At 47.7% G+C, this 17797-nt stretch overlaps 1 protein-coding gene across 1 annotated transcript in view; it reads left to right on the forward strand.

Moving 5' to 3' along the window:
* The window catches only part of CATSPERD (cation channel sperm associated auxiliary subunit delta), a 39773-nt gene that overhangs the window by 14909 nt on the left and 7067 nt on the right, over nt 1-17797 (forward strand). The window contains exons 8-16 of the mRNA XM_053658566.1: nt 803-886; nt 3246-3396; nt 4677-4772; nt 5980-6062; nt 7878-8054; nt 11407-11520; nt 12281-12370; nt 13145-13203; nt 17054-17132. Coding sequence (XP_053514541.1) covers nt 803-886; nt 3246-3396; nt 4677-4772; nt 5980-6062; nt 7878-8054; nt 11407-11520; nt 12281-12370; nt 13145-13203; nt 17054-17132 — 933 coding nt within the window. The remainder of the gene's footprint in view (nt 1-802; nt 887-3245; nt 3397-4676; nt 4773-5979; nt 6063-7877; nt 8055-11406; nt 11521-12280; nt 12371-13144; nt 13204-17053; nt 17133-17797) is intronic.

The following is a 17797-nucleotide window of genomic DNA, read 5'->3' on the forward strand; positions in this document are numbered from 1 at the left end:
CTCTTCTCTTTGATGTCCCATCACTTAAATACCAATCATTAACACAAGAGTCTTTTTGTTCTGTGTGTGTATGTGTGGGGGGGTACCTTTGGGAGATGTTTAAATCATAATGGTGGAGCACTCAATGAATGAGATTAGTGCCCTTGTAAAAAAGGCCCCAGAGAGCTTGCTAACCCACTTTCACCTGGTGAGGTCACAGTGAGAAGTCTGTGACCCAGAAGAGGGCCCTCACTTGACCATGCTGGCACCTTGGTCTTGGACTTGCAGCCTCCAGAATGGTGAGAAATAAATATCTATTGTGTATAAGTCACCAGTCTGTGGGATTTTGTCACAGCAGCCTGAATGCACTAAAGCAGGAGCTTAGGGCTTTGACCTCTGAATTTGGGGCACAGTTCAGTCCATAGCACTGTATATTACAGAACTCTTCCCCTGCAAACAAAACCCCTCAGAGGCTTAATTAAGGCAGTGGTCTCTCTCTCTCTCTCACCTGAAAGACGTCCGCTCGGCCTTGTGCCCCAGCTCGACTGCTGGCCACCCTGCTGTGCAGCTGAGAGTCGGGAATGAGGAACCTCAGCAGAATGAAGGGCCTGCACATGCATCTAGCTGTCTGGGTCGTGCCGCTGTCTCCAACACCCCAAAACAAAGCTGTCTTCACATGCTACATTTCCATAGAGGAAAAACGGATCATAATTTTTTTTTTAAAGTTTCCTTCACTCTAGCTTACTGGATGATCTAAAGTTAATATAGAATTAAACATATGCTTATAATTGATTCATATGCAACTTTTTTGTTTGTTTAACAGGCAGAACTAGTCGGGTCTCTGGGAGGGATCTTCCACTTGCACTCCCTGTCACAGATCGGGCTGCTCGGCTTTGACCAAGGGAAGGTGAGTCCAGTGAACTGGGAAGAACGACTTTTGCCCCAAGCCAGGATTTTATTAAAACTTGTACATTTGAATAAAAAGAATTTCTAAAGAATTCAAGAAAATCCACACACACTTGGATTTTCATATCTGAAATCCACCTAGCTTTTCATTTACCTATCCATCCACCTGACAATCCGCCCATCCACTCATCCATCCAACCAAGCATCCATCCACCCATTTACCTACTTATCAGCCCATTTATTCACCCACCCATCTACCCACCTTTGTACAGATACCCAGTCACCCACCCGCTCTCCCTTTTGCCCTTCCCCTACTTACTTGCTCATTCAGTCACTCACTTAGCAGGATTTCAGCAGTGGCCAGGAGGTGCTAAGCACTACACTGAGCACCTGGGATAATCTTCAGGATGCGGTGCGTGTCATAGATGGTGTGCAGATCATTTTAAATACCTGACGTCAAATTAAAAAAAAATTTTTTTATGGATGTTCAGAAAATCAGTATGTAAAACCTATGCCCTCACAGACATCATTTAGAATAAGACTAAGAAGAGGAGTTGGTCCTTCTAACCTGCATTTGAAGAAAAAAAATTAAATAGTAGAGATTAAATACAGTCAGGACCTGGTATTGCAAAACTTGTGAGAGGGTGTGCAGCTCTGAAGTTTGGGGGAGACCCACCACCAAGAAGCCTCCAGAGCTTGGGTTGATATCTGGTGGCCGAAAACCCCACCCTCTGACATGTATGTGATTGGTCCAGACCCCACCCATAGTCCCCTCATTAGCATAAACTGCCGGGACTGTGCTGAGTTACAGAGGCAGGCCCCCTACTCTGGAAATCCCCAGAATTTGGTGGCTGAGGAGTCCAGCCCCTGGGTGCAGTCTGCTGCCCTGATTTTTCAGGCTGACCACAGGCAAGCAGGAAAGCTTTATCTGGCAGGAGTCCAGGGGTACGCTGCCCTCCCCTCTCCAGATTTGGGGCGGGATGAGCCAAGATGATTTGCAGGTTCTGAAGGACTTGTAGTGGTCCCAGGCCCTGTGGGCGGCCTTCATTGCTAGGTCTTTACTTTCCATCTTCTGACTCTTCAGGAGCCTCCCTATGGAGGGAGGAATAGAAAACATGGCTGACACTTTCCTCAGTGTCACCTGAGTCCACTTGGACTCAGAACTCAGCACCTTTCTGCTCCCAGCCCTAGGCCCTCCCCTGTTCCCTGGCTCCTGGGTGCAAAGGGTGCAGGAGCCTCTTGTGTGGAAGCTCCCTCCACTGAGGAGCCCCTCACCGGTGCTGACCCAGCAGGCCCTCCCCTAGCGGGACCTTCTGCAGCCCTCTGTCCTGGGCTTCTGTGGAGCCCAGGACAGAGGGCTGCTGTTTCCTCTGGCCTGTTTTCTTTTCCATCCCACTGCAGTAAGCAGTGAAAGGCCGAAATCTTTGTCTTGTTGCCTTAATTGGCTGTGCAGATTGAGGCAGTTCAGGTGGGCAATTCTAACATCTGGGACCAAGGCCAACTGGTTGACAACACAATAGGATGAGCTGTGGGGTGAGAACTCACTTTTGCTGGCTCTTAGGCACCTCATGCTGATGGGCCTGGCCAGTGTCCATGGCGAGGAGGGGAGCAGGACTAATCAAGGTCAGCAGCCTGAGCACAGTCCATTTTCAGCCTGAGCACTTAGTTCTCTTCCCAGGAAGTACTTAGAAAACCAGCCGGTCGTCTCTCCCTCCTCTCCAACGTGCATCTTAAGGGAAAGGGATGCAGCTGCCCTGCTGGGACTCACATATGAATCGTGACAGTGCTTTCTAAAATCCTGTCCCTGCACAGTGCTGTCAGGAGTTTTTCATAAAGAGCAGATAAGAGAGAGCTTTGACGACCAGGCAGAACAACCTAGATTTGACACTGGAACCAGCCCTTAGAGGGCTGCGTGGTGTGAGTGGAGTGGCTTTAATGGAAAAGACTATTAGGGAAAGAGCCTGGGGTGTGCACACAGGTGGGATGGGAGAGAGAAATAACTTAAATATTAACTCAGGGCCTGGCAGAGAACTAGGGAGAGCAGGGCACCTTCGGCACTGTGGACATTTTTGGTGAATAGTTCTCTATCATAAGAACCTGTCCTGGGCACTATGGGGTATTGAGCAGCATCTCTGGCCTCACACTGTATGCCAGGAGCATCCCCAGTGTGACCACCATAGACATGCCTGGCGTCCCCAGGGGGCAGAATCTTCCCAAACTGAGAGCCACTGGACCAGATAAGAAAGTTTGAATGAAGTTTGAATAACAAGGCCTGTGGGCCTACACCTGTCTGTTGCCCTGTAATCTAGGACTTGGTAACTTCTTCTATCCCTTGAGATTCAGTTGTCTCTCTCTCTTAGGCCAAGTTTGTGTACTCGGACCACCCCCTGAACCAAAGTTTTGGGCTGCCCTTTGACTACAATGGGACCCTTGACATCTTTATCATCCCAGGCCAGAAAGGTTTTCTGATCTTCTGGTCTGAGAAGAGCCTGTTAGTTTCCAGGAATGCAGGTGAGCAAGGCTCAGGCTCAGGGCTGCCACTCGATGTCCCGCTCCGGGCAGTGAAAGCACATGTCATTATTTTCTCTCCCTGACTTGAGTGGACAACAAGGAATCCCTTCTCACTTTGCCATCCTAACTGCAGCCCCTGACCCATCCCCTGCCTTGTGGGACCTTCAGGGGCACATAAACAGGTTCGGAAAGTCACCAGATGCTGAGGGCATAGGATCCAAGTCTTTGGTCCAGGAACTGCAGATCTTGTTTGTGGGCTGAGGTTAGGGATTCCAGGAGATGAGTCAGGACCACTCACTCGAGCTTCCCTCAGAAGACAGAAAAATCTGGAAGTGGCGCAGCACCTGCACCTGGAAGAGCTGAGGAATCCTGGCAGTGCCCATGTGATGTGAGCCCCAGCCTGCCAGCCAGCATAAGCAGAGGATCAAAAGGCAGCCCTCCCTGGAAGAGGTGCTGTCAGGAGCCTCTGGGCACAGGTGTGGCTGCTAGAGCACCTGCAAGCACAACCAGCTACACCCAGCACCAGTCAGGCTACCTGAACACCATGTTCCCTGCAGGGCAAGAAAAGGTCTTGGCTGATTGGTGTGGCTCAGTGGGTTGGGTGTTGCCCCACAAAGCAAGAGGTTGCTGGTTCTATTCCCAGCAGGGCACATATCTGGGTTGCAAGCCAGGTCCCTTGTTTGGGGGCATGTGAGAGGCAACTGAGGCAACCAATTGACATTACTCTCCCTTTCTTCCTTCCTCCATTCCCCTCTCTCTAAAAAATAAATAAATAAAATTTTTAAAAGACAGAAAAAGGCTCAAGCCTGGCCTGCCTGTTTTGAGAGCCAATTCTAGAAAGAAAGGTTTGTTTGTTTGTTTGTTTGTTTGTTTGTTTGTTTGTTTGTTTTAGAGAGGGAGGTAGAGAAACACTGATTTCTATTGTTCCACTTACTGGTAGATTCTCAGAGGTCGGCTATCAAACCCACAACCATGGGGTATCGGGACAAACTCTAACCAACTGAGCTGCCCAGCCAGGGCAAGAAAACTCTGTCTGATTCCTTACTCACGTCACCTGTACAGTGAAAGGCATTCTCTGGTGTTCAAGCTCCAGACAGTGAAAAAGCTTCCTTAAGCCTGTTCTGAAGGATGTTTTGAACATTGCATCTCAGTGTTTTCTTTTTCTTGAACCTTTATCATTTGGGTCGCAAACCAAGGGATGGGATGGGCGGCACTTCAGCAGTGGACAGCCCCCTCCAACACGTGCCCAGGTCTCATGATTCTGCCTCGTTGTCCTGTAGGTCAGCTCGTCGACCCTGTGCAGGTGCAAGAACAACCAAACACCTTGTATTCTTCCATTTTTGAAGCCAACATCACCATCCACAGCGTGGCTGCCAGTGCGTACTTAACCTGCGGGTAGCTCTTTAGTGGAAATATCGGGTTAGGTCCTTGGCCCATTTTTTAATTGGGATGTTTGTCTTTTTACTGTTAAGTTATAAGCATTCTTTATATATTCTAGATGCAAATCCCTTATCAGAAATAGGCTCTGCAAATAGTGTCCCCGTCAATGTCTTGTCTTCCTGCTCCTTCTTTTTTTAAACCAGTGAGCACACATCACCTGCCATGGGTGGAATCTGTAATGCTTTCTTATTTTCTAAAGGACGAAGTTCAGATTCACAAGAACGACATTCACGTCCTTGTACAGTCACATCTCATTGACTTCCCACCACCCCAAGGGATCCTTTTGTCCATGTGTGGAGACTTTTGTGGTTGTCGGAGGTGCCCCTGGTACCTTTTGCCCGCTGTCATACAATTCACAGGGCAGCCCCCACCACGAAGACCCCTCCAGCCCCTAACGTTGATGGGGCCCAGCCGAGAAACCATCAGCATTAGTCCACTTGTTGCCCTGTAAACACACCTCACATTCCACAGCAGATGCTTTCTCAAGACTCAGCTTAAGCCCCACTTCTTCTGAAAACGGTTCCTGTAAAAATTAAAAAAAAATAAAGATATTCATGATGGTGCACTGTGCTCCTTGGAACTTTGCACACGCAGAGGATCAGAAACCACCGTGCTGTCCAGGCGGTGAGGGACTGGCTGAGTCAGGTGCAGTTCATCCGGCACTGGAACGTCAACCAGCCAACTGCATTCGTGCACACAAAGAGGGCAAGAAAAAATTAAGTTACAGAGCAGCTCGGAAGGTTCTAGAATATGATCCCACATATATAAAAATACCAGAAAAGATGTTATTAAAATGTTACCAGTGGTTACTCATGTCAGGACTCGGTAACCCCCGGCCCATGGGCCAAATCCGGCCCACAGCTTGTTCTTGTAAGTAAGGTCTTATGGGAACGCAGTCATGCCTGTCCATTTATGAGCTGTCCAGAGCTGCTTTCACGGAGTTGAAAGGAGTTGAATCCTTGTAACAGACATCACGTGACCAGCAAAGCAGAAAATATTTGCCATCTGGTCCTTTACAGGAGAAGTTTGCTGTAGATGATGGGATCGGGGGGTAATTTTTTTAACTTAATATTTTAAATATGTTGGTGCACCCAAACCAGCCTCATTTCAACTTTTGTTCTGTCTTGTTTATTTTTTTTCTAGATGAAAATGAACTAGCAGTTTTAACTCGGGAGAGTAATTTGTATTATGGAAGTTTGGGAATCCTGACAAATTTTCTGATCAAAGTAGGTAAAATCAAGGTTAGGGTTATTGTTGGGTCTGTAAGGGGCAACAGTCTCATCCTCAAACTTCCAATACCATTTCTGAAGGCTAGAAATTACTCTAGTTATTAAAATAGTAACGCCACTTTTAATATCGGTAGTAATAAAAAAATTTTAATTGATATTAAGCTGTGGGGAACTCCACCCACAGAGCCCGCCCCACCCCCCAGCGTCTGCCATGAATGAGAACAAGTCCACCAAGACATGATCTGCTTGGGGAGGAAAGGTGGCTGATCTCTCGAAGGAGAAGGGCAGGAGCCTGTTCCTCAATGGGCTTTTACTGAGTTCATTTTGCACAGGAGTACAGGTAAAGCTCATCAATCATTGTCAGGCAGTAAGGGTCAAACAATAGATAACATACAAAGAACTCTGAGGGCTTATTCTGAGTCAGGGTCAGTTAGCTAAAGGGCCATTAAACTTTGGGGAAACAAACTCATTTCAAGCTTGAACCCTTATTTAAATTGAGGATATCAGCAAAGCAGGTTTCACAGGATTTTATGCATTCTTTCTTAGGCCTGATCACCCCAGGGAACCCACCCTTTCCAGTACAGGGCTGTATCCACCTCCAGCATTGTTTTAGGCTTAAGTCAGGCCTAAAGGGGAAGTAAGGCAGCCAAGAGATTAGGAGACTGCTTGCAGACAGAATGAGGACTCTGACTATGTCAAAGCTGAGGGGTGAGGGTCCATCACCCACTTTTCTATGGCCTCCAAGTCCTTCCTTGAGGGTCCCTTCATGACCATGCCTGTCTTAGGTCGTTCCTCCTTTGAAGAGCCTTACCCGTCATTGGCTAACCAGTCATCTGCCAGGACCAAGCACAGCTAAGTAAAAGGGGGCAGAGGCAGCACCCCTACCAGGAAGATAAGCTTTGTCTCCTTAGTGGCTTATGATCCCAAGATCTCTCACTTAGCCTTAGCCATGGAGGGGTTACAGCTTCTGAAACCAGGCAGGGCAGTTCCCAACATTAAGTTATTAACATTAACAATTTTACTAGGAAAAGTAATTTTAGTCATTATTAAAATAACAGCAATGGCAGCAAACTTCCTGAGTGCTTAGAATGTGGCAGGTGCTGGTCTAAGCATCTGATTCCTACTTCATTTAACCCTGACCGTTGCCTTAGAAAGTAGGCCCTAATGCTGTCCCCACTGAACAGATGGACAAACTGAGGCAGGGAAAGGTAAAGTCACTTGTCCGAGGTTACAGCCGTAGGGAGTGTGACACTGGACTATCTTACCTTATTTTGTACATGACGCTTATCTAATTTTATTTCACTCTCACAACCACCCCGTGAAAGAACCAGTACAGGGAGAAAGCTTTTACAGGGAGAAAACCGAAGTTCAAGTTCCTCTCTCTCATTACCACCTGAGCCAGAAAAGTCCCCCCAATCTGCTGCTACTTCAGTGTTCTTCCTGTTAAATCTACAGCCACCACATTTCCTGAAAGGTGCCAACCATGGAATTAAGACAGAATTGCTGTCTCTTCGAAGCCTTAACCCTGACATTCTAAGGACCAGTGTTTTCTGGGGAGAGATACTGTAGCTTTTCTGGTTCTGCAAGGAGGTCTGTGATAGGAAACACACTTTCCATCATTAATTTAAACACCCAGGGATAAATGAAACTTAAAAGTAGGTGTTTCAACAGAGTATATCTTTGACTTTGCGGTTTGTTTATTTGTTTGTTTGGTCTACCTTCTTTACACCCAAATCCTAAGACAAACTGTATACCCTCAAAAAAGAATTGGAATGACCTGATTTCAGAAATCACTTTTTTTTTTTTTTTCAGTTTGCACACCAAAACATCTGGTCCCAAGAGGCAGCCCTGATGTTCACTAAGCTAGGGATGCTTGAAATCCTGACCCCACTTCCTGATTCAGTTTTTCCAGCTTTTGATTTCCAGAAGTGCCCTGTGAATATCCAGGCAGTTCTCATGGACCCCCAGCTCCAGGTTGACGTCTGCAAAGTATGTGATCCTAACTGTTTAGCTCCACATTTTTAAGACACTGTTTTGTTTTGTTTTGTTTGTTTTTTAAAGGCAAATCCCAGGCACCCAGAGTTGGGCATCTGTGGCTGGCAACCACCTGTAGGGCCTCACAGAGGGTCGATTGCCTGCTAAGATATAGGATGCTCAGTTAACTTCGAATTTCACGTACAGTGAAGTCTAGCAACCAGCCACCAATGCCTCAAAGGCTGGCATCCACGTCTTGTTCAATTTCAAAATGAAACATGTTCCACTTTTAGTAGATGCTCTTTTTAATAAGAAAGTCAACCAACCATCAAAATTGTTCAGAAGATAAAAAAAGTAAGTGATATGGCCCTGGCTGGTATAGCTCGCTGGATTGAGTGCTGGCCTGAGAACCAAACAGTCCCTGGTTCAATTCCCAGTCAGGGCACATGCCTGGGTTGCCAGCCAGGTCCCCAGTAGGGGGTGCTCAAGAGGCAACTGCACATTGATGTTTCGCTCCCTCTCTTTCTTCCTCCTTACCATCTCTCTAAATATAAATAAAATCTTAAAAAAAAAAAGTAAAGTAAGTGATATGGTTATCAGCACCACAGGTGGTAAAAGAAAGTTGTGGTTCCACAGAAACTTCCCTCCAGAGAGGGAGATTCATTTGGGCTCAAGCTGTCTGGGGGACCTTGGGGAGTCAGCCTTGACCCCGGCTAGGCAGGTTGATTGAAGGGAGGGGAAAACCAGCCTGGCTGCTGTGGCTCAGTGGACTGAGTGCCAGCCTGGGAACCAAAAGGCTGCTGATTTGATTCCTAGTCAGGGCACATGCCTGGGGTATAGATATCTCTCACATATCAATATTTCTCTCTTTATTTCTCCCTCACTTCCCCTCACTCTGAAAATAAATAAATAAAATAAGGAAAAGAGGGGAGAATCATAGAAATATGCATATATTAATTTGGATTTATCGTTCTGCAAGTGATGAGAAATCCAAATCAAACGGGCTTAAACCAGAAAGGCAATTGTTGACTCTAGGACCAAAAAGTCCAAAGGGGGAAGACTTCAGGTGAGGCTTGATCTAGTAACTGAAATCATGCCACCAAGGGCTGGCTTCATTCCATCTCACCACTGCCAGTGTTTCATGCTTCATCCCAAAGCTCCATCTGGGTGCCTCTGGGAAGCCCAGCTCTTAATATCATGGCAACAAGCTGGCAGCCAACCCTGGCAGCCAGTCCTCAGGCTATATCCCAGGCAAGAGAGAGGGTCTCATCAGAGCCCTGCAGAAGCCAAGAGAAATCCCAGCATGTCTCCTACACCTCATTGGCTCAGAGAGAATGACACACCCATTCCTGGGCCAATCACATGGCTAGAGGTGAGCCAATAAGAAGCCTCTCCTGGAGATGGTTCAGTCAGTTCACCACCCACCAGGCCACTTGTCCAAGGACATGCAAAAAGGTGATTTGCAAAAGGAAACTGGGGATACTCTCAGGAAGGGGGAGCAGCTGCTGTACTGATACAGTAAAATGTCTTCTCTATGCTCCTCCAGACTCCATCTCCCCCACCCCTCCTGTCCCTGGCAATCACATGGTCAAAAGTATAGGAAAGTTTTTCCTAACTATATTTTTATTTTTAAATTTTTTCCCCAGTTTTAATGAGATATTATTGACATATAACATTATATTAGTTTCAAGTTTACAACATAATGATTTGATATATGTTTATCTTGTGAAATGTTCATCACAATAAGTCTAATTAACATCCATCCCACACGTCGTTACAAACCTTTTTCTTTTGATGGGAGTTTTTGCAACTTTCAAATATGCGATGACTATTGCTGGCTATAGTCACCATGCTGTACATTACATCCCCAATATCTTATAACTGGAGGTTCGTACCTTTTGACCCCCTTCACCCATTCCACCCACCCCCAGCCCCTGCCTCTGGCAACCACCCACCTCTTCTCCGGTTCTAGGAGTTCAGCTTTTTTAGACTCCACATAGGAGTACAAGTGAGGGCACAGTCTTTGTCTTTTGCTGACTCATTTCACTCAGTGTAATACCCTCAAGATCTATCCATGTCATCACAAATGGCAGGGTTTTTTTTTTTTTTGAAGCTGAACAATATTTTGTTGTGGATACAGCTGTGGACAGATACACATCACATCTCTATCCATTTAGTCACTGGCGGACATGGGTTGTTGCCACAGCTTGGCTATTGGGAATAGTGCTGCAAGGAAGGTGGGGGTGCGTGTACCCCTTCAAGACAGTGAAGGGCACGGAGACACAGCCCCTTACAGGAGAATTCCTGCTAATGTGGCCACATGGCTCTCCGGGCGGTCGGGCTAACCCCACCACCACCACCACCCGGCCTTGGTGCAGTCTGACCCTAGTGACTTGCTAATGAAAGTATGGGAAGGGAAATTTCTCCACGGTGGAGAAAGCCGGCAGACACGGCTTTAACCAGGTCAGGACTGACATTGACAATGACGAGTCACGTGGCTCCAAGGAGATGTCTCAGTGTATTTTGTCCATTTTCCACTCCAGACCTGGAGTCAGCCACTTCTCCAGGAAGCGACTTACTGGTCACCTTCTGGAGACAGCAGCAAACTAATTCACTGTCTTGAAAACTGAGGAGATAAAAGCCGAGACATAGGCATTTATCCCATCTTTTCCTCATGCCATTCCATTGGGCCAGGAAATAGAAGAAGGAAGCAGTCTCCCGATAAATCCATTTGGTAAATATATGAAAATACTAGGATCGCATCACATGGCAAGCCCAGCAACTAAACAGCCACCTACATCAAAAAAGAGACAGCGGTCATTACGTGCCATCGATGTGAGAACAGTCACCTGTGGGTCTTGCCAACACCACACAACCCAGCCCGAACCTGACTGGTCCAGCTGCCAGTCTCCAGAAGTGCAAAGCGCAGAGGCATGTGCCCAGTTGTGCCGGGAAAATCCAGACTGTGGGACGTCTGCAGGCTGGACGGCTGGGGCTGGAGGGGGAAGCTGAGGATGGAAAGAGACTTAAAAGACATAACACTGTTTGGAAACAGGCAAGACCAAGATGATCATCTCGGGATGCACGCCCGGTGATAACTCTAGAAAGAAATGCAAGGAGAAAGGCATTTACCACGAAGGTCAGGCAGGAGGTACTTCTGAAGAGAGACGAGGGGACCTTGAAGACCTCCCGAGGGTGCAGGAGCTGGCGGGGAAGAGGCACAGTGGAAGCCCAGGCTGCTGCACCCACGACACTAGAAGGTTTTGTCCCTTGGGGAGACCACTGACCATCCCCCACCTACTTGCCCTTTTTTTTTTAGGAAACAGAGGCTTAATTTAAAAAAATTTTTTTTTTCATTTCTAACTAGGTAGAACTTCTGCAAGGAGAATTTGAAAACAAAATGTATGTCATTGATATGAACAGCAAATTGGAGTTGACCGCTCTGATGATACCCAGGCCGGGCACGTCACCGATCCCACTCGTAAGGACATCTCTTTATCTGTGGGACAAGTGTTCCTGATACATGATGCCCCAGCGTTCTTGGCCTCTCGCCCCGTGTCCATAGTGCCCAGACCCAGGAGCCTCCCGGTGTCCTCCTGTGGAGAGACACGCACTCCTGACGGCCCCAGAGACTGTCTCCATCTCTCCCCACCCCAGCCTCCACGTGAATGGGCAGATGGAGCCGAGTGTTTGCCCTCCTCTCGCCCTCCTTTCACACTGTCCCTGCACCTCACTCTCTACCTTTCCCAGCTGCCCCGTGTGCTTTCCACAAGTTCCTTTTCTTCCTAGAGCCACAACTCATGGCCTCCTTCGTGCAGCAGGGGTGCCTGAGAAACTGCAGGCGGCCTGGGCCTGGAGCCCAGGTGTCCAAGCCTGCACACAGGGGTAGATTAGTGTAAGGGTATGCGGGGGAGTCCAGCCAGTCAGGCCCAGGGCCGGGGAGAGGACACCGGGCTGGGTCCGGCTCTCACCCAGAGTCCTCTCCTTGCATCAGGGGCGGGTCTGGACCCTGCAGCTCAGCAGCTGCAGGCTGAGTGTCCAGACCCTCAGCAGCTTCAGAAAGAGGCTTAAAGGCCACGTTAGGGGTTGTGCACGGGGCGAGGGCTGGAGGGGACACATTTGGGGATAGCACTGGCAGGTGCACTGGCAGAGCAAGCTGTCTTTACTCTGAAGGTGTATAGCAGTCACCTGCAGGTAGCACCCCAATGGCACTCCTAATGCCTCTCCTGTCCCCACCCCAGGCGGTGGTGAGCAACCCCCACTCCGTGGGGCTGCAGGCCATCACGTATGAGGACGGCTACGCCTACGGAGGGAATACCAAGTACAAGCTGGTGAGCTGCACCCCTGCTCCAAACTGGGATCAATGAGATATAAGGGCCTTGACCAGCCTGGCCAGGTCCAACACCTGTGGTCACTCCCTAAGCCTGTCCCTCCTTTTCCTCTTTTTTCCTTGTGTGTACCTATGATAGGGGCTGCAGAATTTTGGGGAAACACATCCCCAGCTTTGCCCCAACCCAAGCAGGCAGCAATTACCCAAATGAGTGACATCATTAAGGTGTCACATGGAAGAGGCAGAGAGTACAGGACAGGAAATCTAACCCAGCCCCAGGGAAGACGGGAGATCTGTATTAGCTGGGTAAACTGAGGTTTCAGAATGGAGGGAACCAGGGGGACCGGGCGGTGCTTGGACAGATGGGCCTGAGGGACCCGCAGGGCCCAGCCAGGCCTCTCGGTCATACCCCAGAATGTGGACTTGAGCCCAGAGCCCAAGATCGAGTTGTGCAGCTCCTGCAGGACAAAGCATGAGCTGGCCGTAGCAAACTCTTTGGACCAGTGCTTGTCACTTCCAAGAGAGAAAAGAATGGAGTTACACCTCGCAGTGGGTCCAGGACAAAGGCAGCAAGGGAACGAAGGCGCTTGGGACGGCCATTACCATGAGCTTCCAGAGGCCTTGCCTGAGCAGTGGAATTAGAACCGGAGTGTCCTGGGTGGTTTCCAGGCTCCTCCTCCCAACACCCCCTCCCCCCGCCCTCTCCGTGAACCCAGTCCCGGGACTGACCGGGCTGCCCCACTGTGGCAGCTGGGCTTTCTCTCTCTCTCTGCAGAACATCTCCCTGAGGCAGCAGCACCACTCGGGCAGGGCTGACCCCAACTTCACCTCCAGGTATGGCATCACTTGGACCATGGCAGGCGGCCCCAGGATATTCATAGGGTTCCCTCCGCAGGAGCTGGGAAAGCAAGGCCAAGTTTGAGACTCTCTGATGGCGGCTGGTAAACGAATAAAAATAGGAGGATAAATGGTGATGGAAGGAGACTGGGCTTGGGGTGGCGAACACACAATACAATATACAGTTGACATACATAGAATTGTACACCTGAAACCTATATGATTTTAGTAACCGATGTCACCCCAATACATTCAATTTTAAAAAAGAATAACGAAGGACTTCCGCCAAGATGGAGGCATAGGTGGATATGCCGTGCCTTCTCACACAACCAAGTTTAGAGACAACTAAATATTAGCAACAGAAAACACAGCCAGAAGACAGAAAATTGAACTTTTCGGAAGTCTGTTAACAACAAATTCTGCAGCCTGACCGGTAAGGGACGAAACCAGCAGCTGGTGGAGCAGGGTTGCACAGGAAAACTTGGTCGGACGGACTCAGGGGCACGGAATCCAGGCGCAGGGTTGGACCTAGTGAGCATCCGAGCGAGCGACTAGGCGAGCGACCGCGGAGGAGACAGCAAGGGAGCAGGGCTGCGGGTTGACTGTGGTCGCGCATTTGTGCACGGATAGACAAGCGAGGGAGTGGGCGATTGGACCGGGACCCAGCGGGTCCCCGCAGCAAGCAGCAGGGAGGGTGCTGTCATTTCCCTGCTCTGACCCCACCTCCACATACAGCGTCATAACCCAGCGACTCTGAGTGGCCCGGCCCAGGTGAACCACCTAAGCCTCTGCTCCTCACCCAGTGGTGTGAAACAGCAGAGGGGTCCGCCATTTCTTCGCTCTGACCACACCCCTACATACAGCAGCGTCACAACCCAGCGACCTGGGAGTCCAAGGCACTTAAAGGGCATGAACAGACCAAAAATGGCTCAAGAAGATCTCAAAACCCCAGAGCCTATAAATCTAAGTGATGAAGAAATAGCAAAACTCTCAGACGCACAGTTTAAAACACTGGTGATCAGGATCCTCACAGAACTGCTTAATTATAGCCACAAATTAGACAAATATATGAAGGCGAAACTAATTGAAATGAATGGAATTCCACAGGACACCAATAGCAATGAAAAGGAAACTGGGACTCAAATCAATGGAGTGGACCAGAAGAAAGCAAATAATGGCCAAACAGAAAAGAGTGAAGAAGCAAGAATTCAAAGAAATGAGGAGAGTCTTAGGAACCTCCAGGACATCTTTAAACCTTCCAACATCCGAATTATAGGGGTACCAGAAGGGGGAAAGACACAGCCACCAGTGGAAAACTTATTTGAACAAATAACAAAGGAGAATTTTCCCAATCTGGCAAAGGAAATAGACTTCCAGGAAATCCAGGAAGCTCAGAGAGTACCAAAGAAGTTGGACCCGAGAAGGAACACACCAAGGCACATCATCATTACATTAGCCAAAATTAAAATGAAGGAGAGAATCCTAGAAGCAGCAAGAGCTAAGGGGACAGTCACCTACAAAGGAGTTCCCATCAGACTGTCAGCGGATTTCTCAAAAGAGACCTTACAGGCAAGAAGGGGCTGGAAAGAGGTATTCCAAGTCATGAAATCCAAAGACCTACAACCAAGATTGCTCTATCCAGCAAAACTTTCATTTAGAATGGAAGGACAGATAAAGTGCTTCTCAGATAAGATCAAATTCAAGGAGTTCATCATCACCAAGCCCTTATTATATGAAATGTTAAAGGGACTTATCGAAGAAAAAGAAGTTAAAGAAACATGAATAGTGAAAGGACAACAAACTCACAGTTATTAACAACCACACCTAAAACGAAAGCAAACTAAAAGGACAGCTAGATCAGGAATGGAAACATAGAAATGAAGATCTCAAGGAGGGTTAGCAACAGGGGAGTGGGAGGAGGAGAAGGGGGGAGAAGGTACAGAAAATAAGTAGCATATACAGTAGATAGAAAATAGATGGGGGGGGGGCAAGAATAGCATGGGAAATATAGAATCTAAAGAACTTGAGACACATGGTCATAAAGTAAAGGGGGGGTAATGGTGGGGACGGGGGGTAGGGTGGAGGGGAATAAAGGGGGGAATAGAACAACTGTAACAGCATAATCAATAAAAAAATTAAAAAAAAAGAATAATGAAGACACCTTATAAAAGGTAGTTCCACAAAAATTAAATGTAGAACTACCATACGATCCAGAAACTCCACTTCAGGCACATGCCCAGTGAATGAAAGGGTCCCAAAGAGACATGTGCATCGCCAGGTTCCCAGCAGCATCCTTCTCAATGGACGAGGGGCAGAAACAGCCTATGTCATTGATGGGTGACTAGGTAAACAGAGCGTGTTCGTTTACACCATGGGATAGTATTCAGCCTTGAGAAGGAAGGACACGCTGACCCCTGCCACAGTGTGGATGGACCTCAATATCATCACACTCAGTGAGAGAAGCCAGACACAGAAGGACAGACACCATGTGACCCCACTTGCAGGACATGGCTAGAGTATATATTTCAACAACAAGTATGTTTTCACCCCGTGTATAGAACTTTGTGACACTCTATTCCTCCCCCAATTAACTTTCACAGTGTGTACACATTTCAAACAAATCATTGACCACATTCCACACTTTAAATATCTTACCATTTTATTTGTTGGTTATACCTCAATATAGCTGAAAATGTAAAGAACTGTGTGTGTTATTAATATAGGATTATGTTCCTCTCTCTGGTGCATGTGGTAAATTTATTTATTTATTATACATGTACTTAAAAGCCACTTAGTTTTTTATGTACTTGGCTATAAAAAATAAATTCTCCCAGTGGAAATTTTCAGATGACACTCCCAGACCCGAATCCAGCAGAACCAGAACTCAACAACCAAAAAATAAAAAAGCAACAACACTACTGAAATCCCACTTACTTGGAAACTAAGAAGCACCCTTACAAATAACTCCTGAATCAAAGAATTCTTGAAATACAGCTAAAATATACTCAAAGGAAAGTTTATACCCTAAGTACTTTTATCAGTACAAAAAGAGAGGGACTACAGATAAATGAACTAAACATTTAACTTAAGGAACCAGGGCAGCAGCAAAGAGAAACCACGTGGAACGGGTTGACAGTGACACAGTCCGAAATGGATTATGTAGAGCACAAGAGACAATGGTCAAAGTGAAGCATGAAGCGTGCTCTTCAGGAGAGCGGTGCAGTCACTTAAACCCTGCAGTCCTGTGGAGAAAAGACAGAGTTGAGATGGACGGGAATAGAAAAGGAGGGTAAAAAGTACGAATACAGAAGCTGTTAAACAAACAATAAGAAAACATTATGTGCAGCTAGGTGATCATAAAATTGAATGTCAGATGTTCTTTTCAATTTATTTTATTTCAATTAACCAAACTGATTTAAGAAGACAGTCATAGATAGAGAGCAGGCTGACAGCGCTGGGGTGGGGGTGGGGGTGGAAGGATCCAGCAGAGGAAAAAAAGAGAAAGGACTGGAACTCATGGACCGAGACAATGGGCAGTGACTGCAGTGGGCGGAGCAGGAGGGGAAGGGAGGTAGAGGGGGTATAAATGGTAATGGGGAAAGTACAAGAAAATTAAAATAAAAATAAAATAAATAAACGGATTCAAGAAGCGGTAGAAACTCAAGGGAAGGTAGGACCCCGTAAGTGAGTAGAGGTTCTCAGTCAATATTCTGGCATTCCAGAGTGGATGGATGGATGGTGGATGGATGATAGATAGATAGTTAGATAAATGAAAGGATGGGGGGGTTGGCAGTGATCTCTACTGTGATACAAGGGCGCAATAACAAGCACTCCCATTGCCTCACAGCATAAAGAGACCCGCAATCTCCACCATCACTCTGGACATAGCCAACAAGGAAATTTCCTGTGTGGACCTCAAGCCACTGGTATGTCCTCAACTTCTGCTAGCCCATATTCTTTGTGGTTAGTGTTAAGAATAATGGCAGCAGGCCTGGTTGGCTTTTCCATAACAGGCTGGTCGACTCCCCATTAAGGATATGGAAATGCAGGGGATCCTTCCCCCATGGCTGGGTGGCCACCTCTCCTCTCATCACCTCCCAGGGCTGCCACTCATGGCCCCACTGATAGTCACTATGAGGGGAAGGGGTCATTAGTCATCGCACCTTGTCTTGATGTCAGCCATGGCCTTGCTGTGCCTCGTTTTGCTTCTTTTCTGGGCCTGCAGCTGAAACACAGCTGAAGCCTAGATGTCGTCTCCAGGGGCTAGTGCTTCAGGGAGCGGTCCTGTGAGGGCCTGCAGCTCTGGTTGCAGCCAGGCTCCGGGCCGTGGGCCCTGCTGACCTTCTGCACCAGTCCATCATCCCTGCTCTGCTCACACCTCTCTAACTGCCTACTACAGAGGGAGGACACATCCTTGGCTTTGGTCTGAACCCTCTAAGTCAGTGATTCCCAGCTGCACCAGCAAAGCACCCATGAGGGCGGAGGACGTGAGGGACCATCCTGGAGAGGATTCAGAGGGTGGGGGCAATCAGAAAGCAGGACTTTTCTTTGAGGATTCCTGCCTGCTTTGAAAAATTGGTATGGACACATG

Source organism: Artibeus jamaicensis, unplaced genomic scaffold (assembly GCF_021234435.1).
Source record: "Artibeus jamaicensis isolate MK-2021 breed Jamaican fruit bat unplaced genomic scaffold, CSHL_Jam_final scaffold_537, whole genome shotgun sequence".
Classification (NCBI taxonomy): domain Eukaryota; kingdom Metazoa; phylum Chordata; class Mammalia; order Chiroptera; family Phyllostomidae; genus Artibeus; species Artibeus jamaicensis.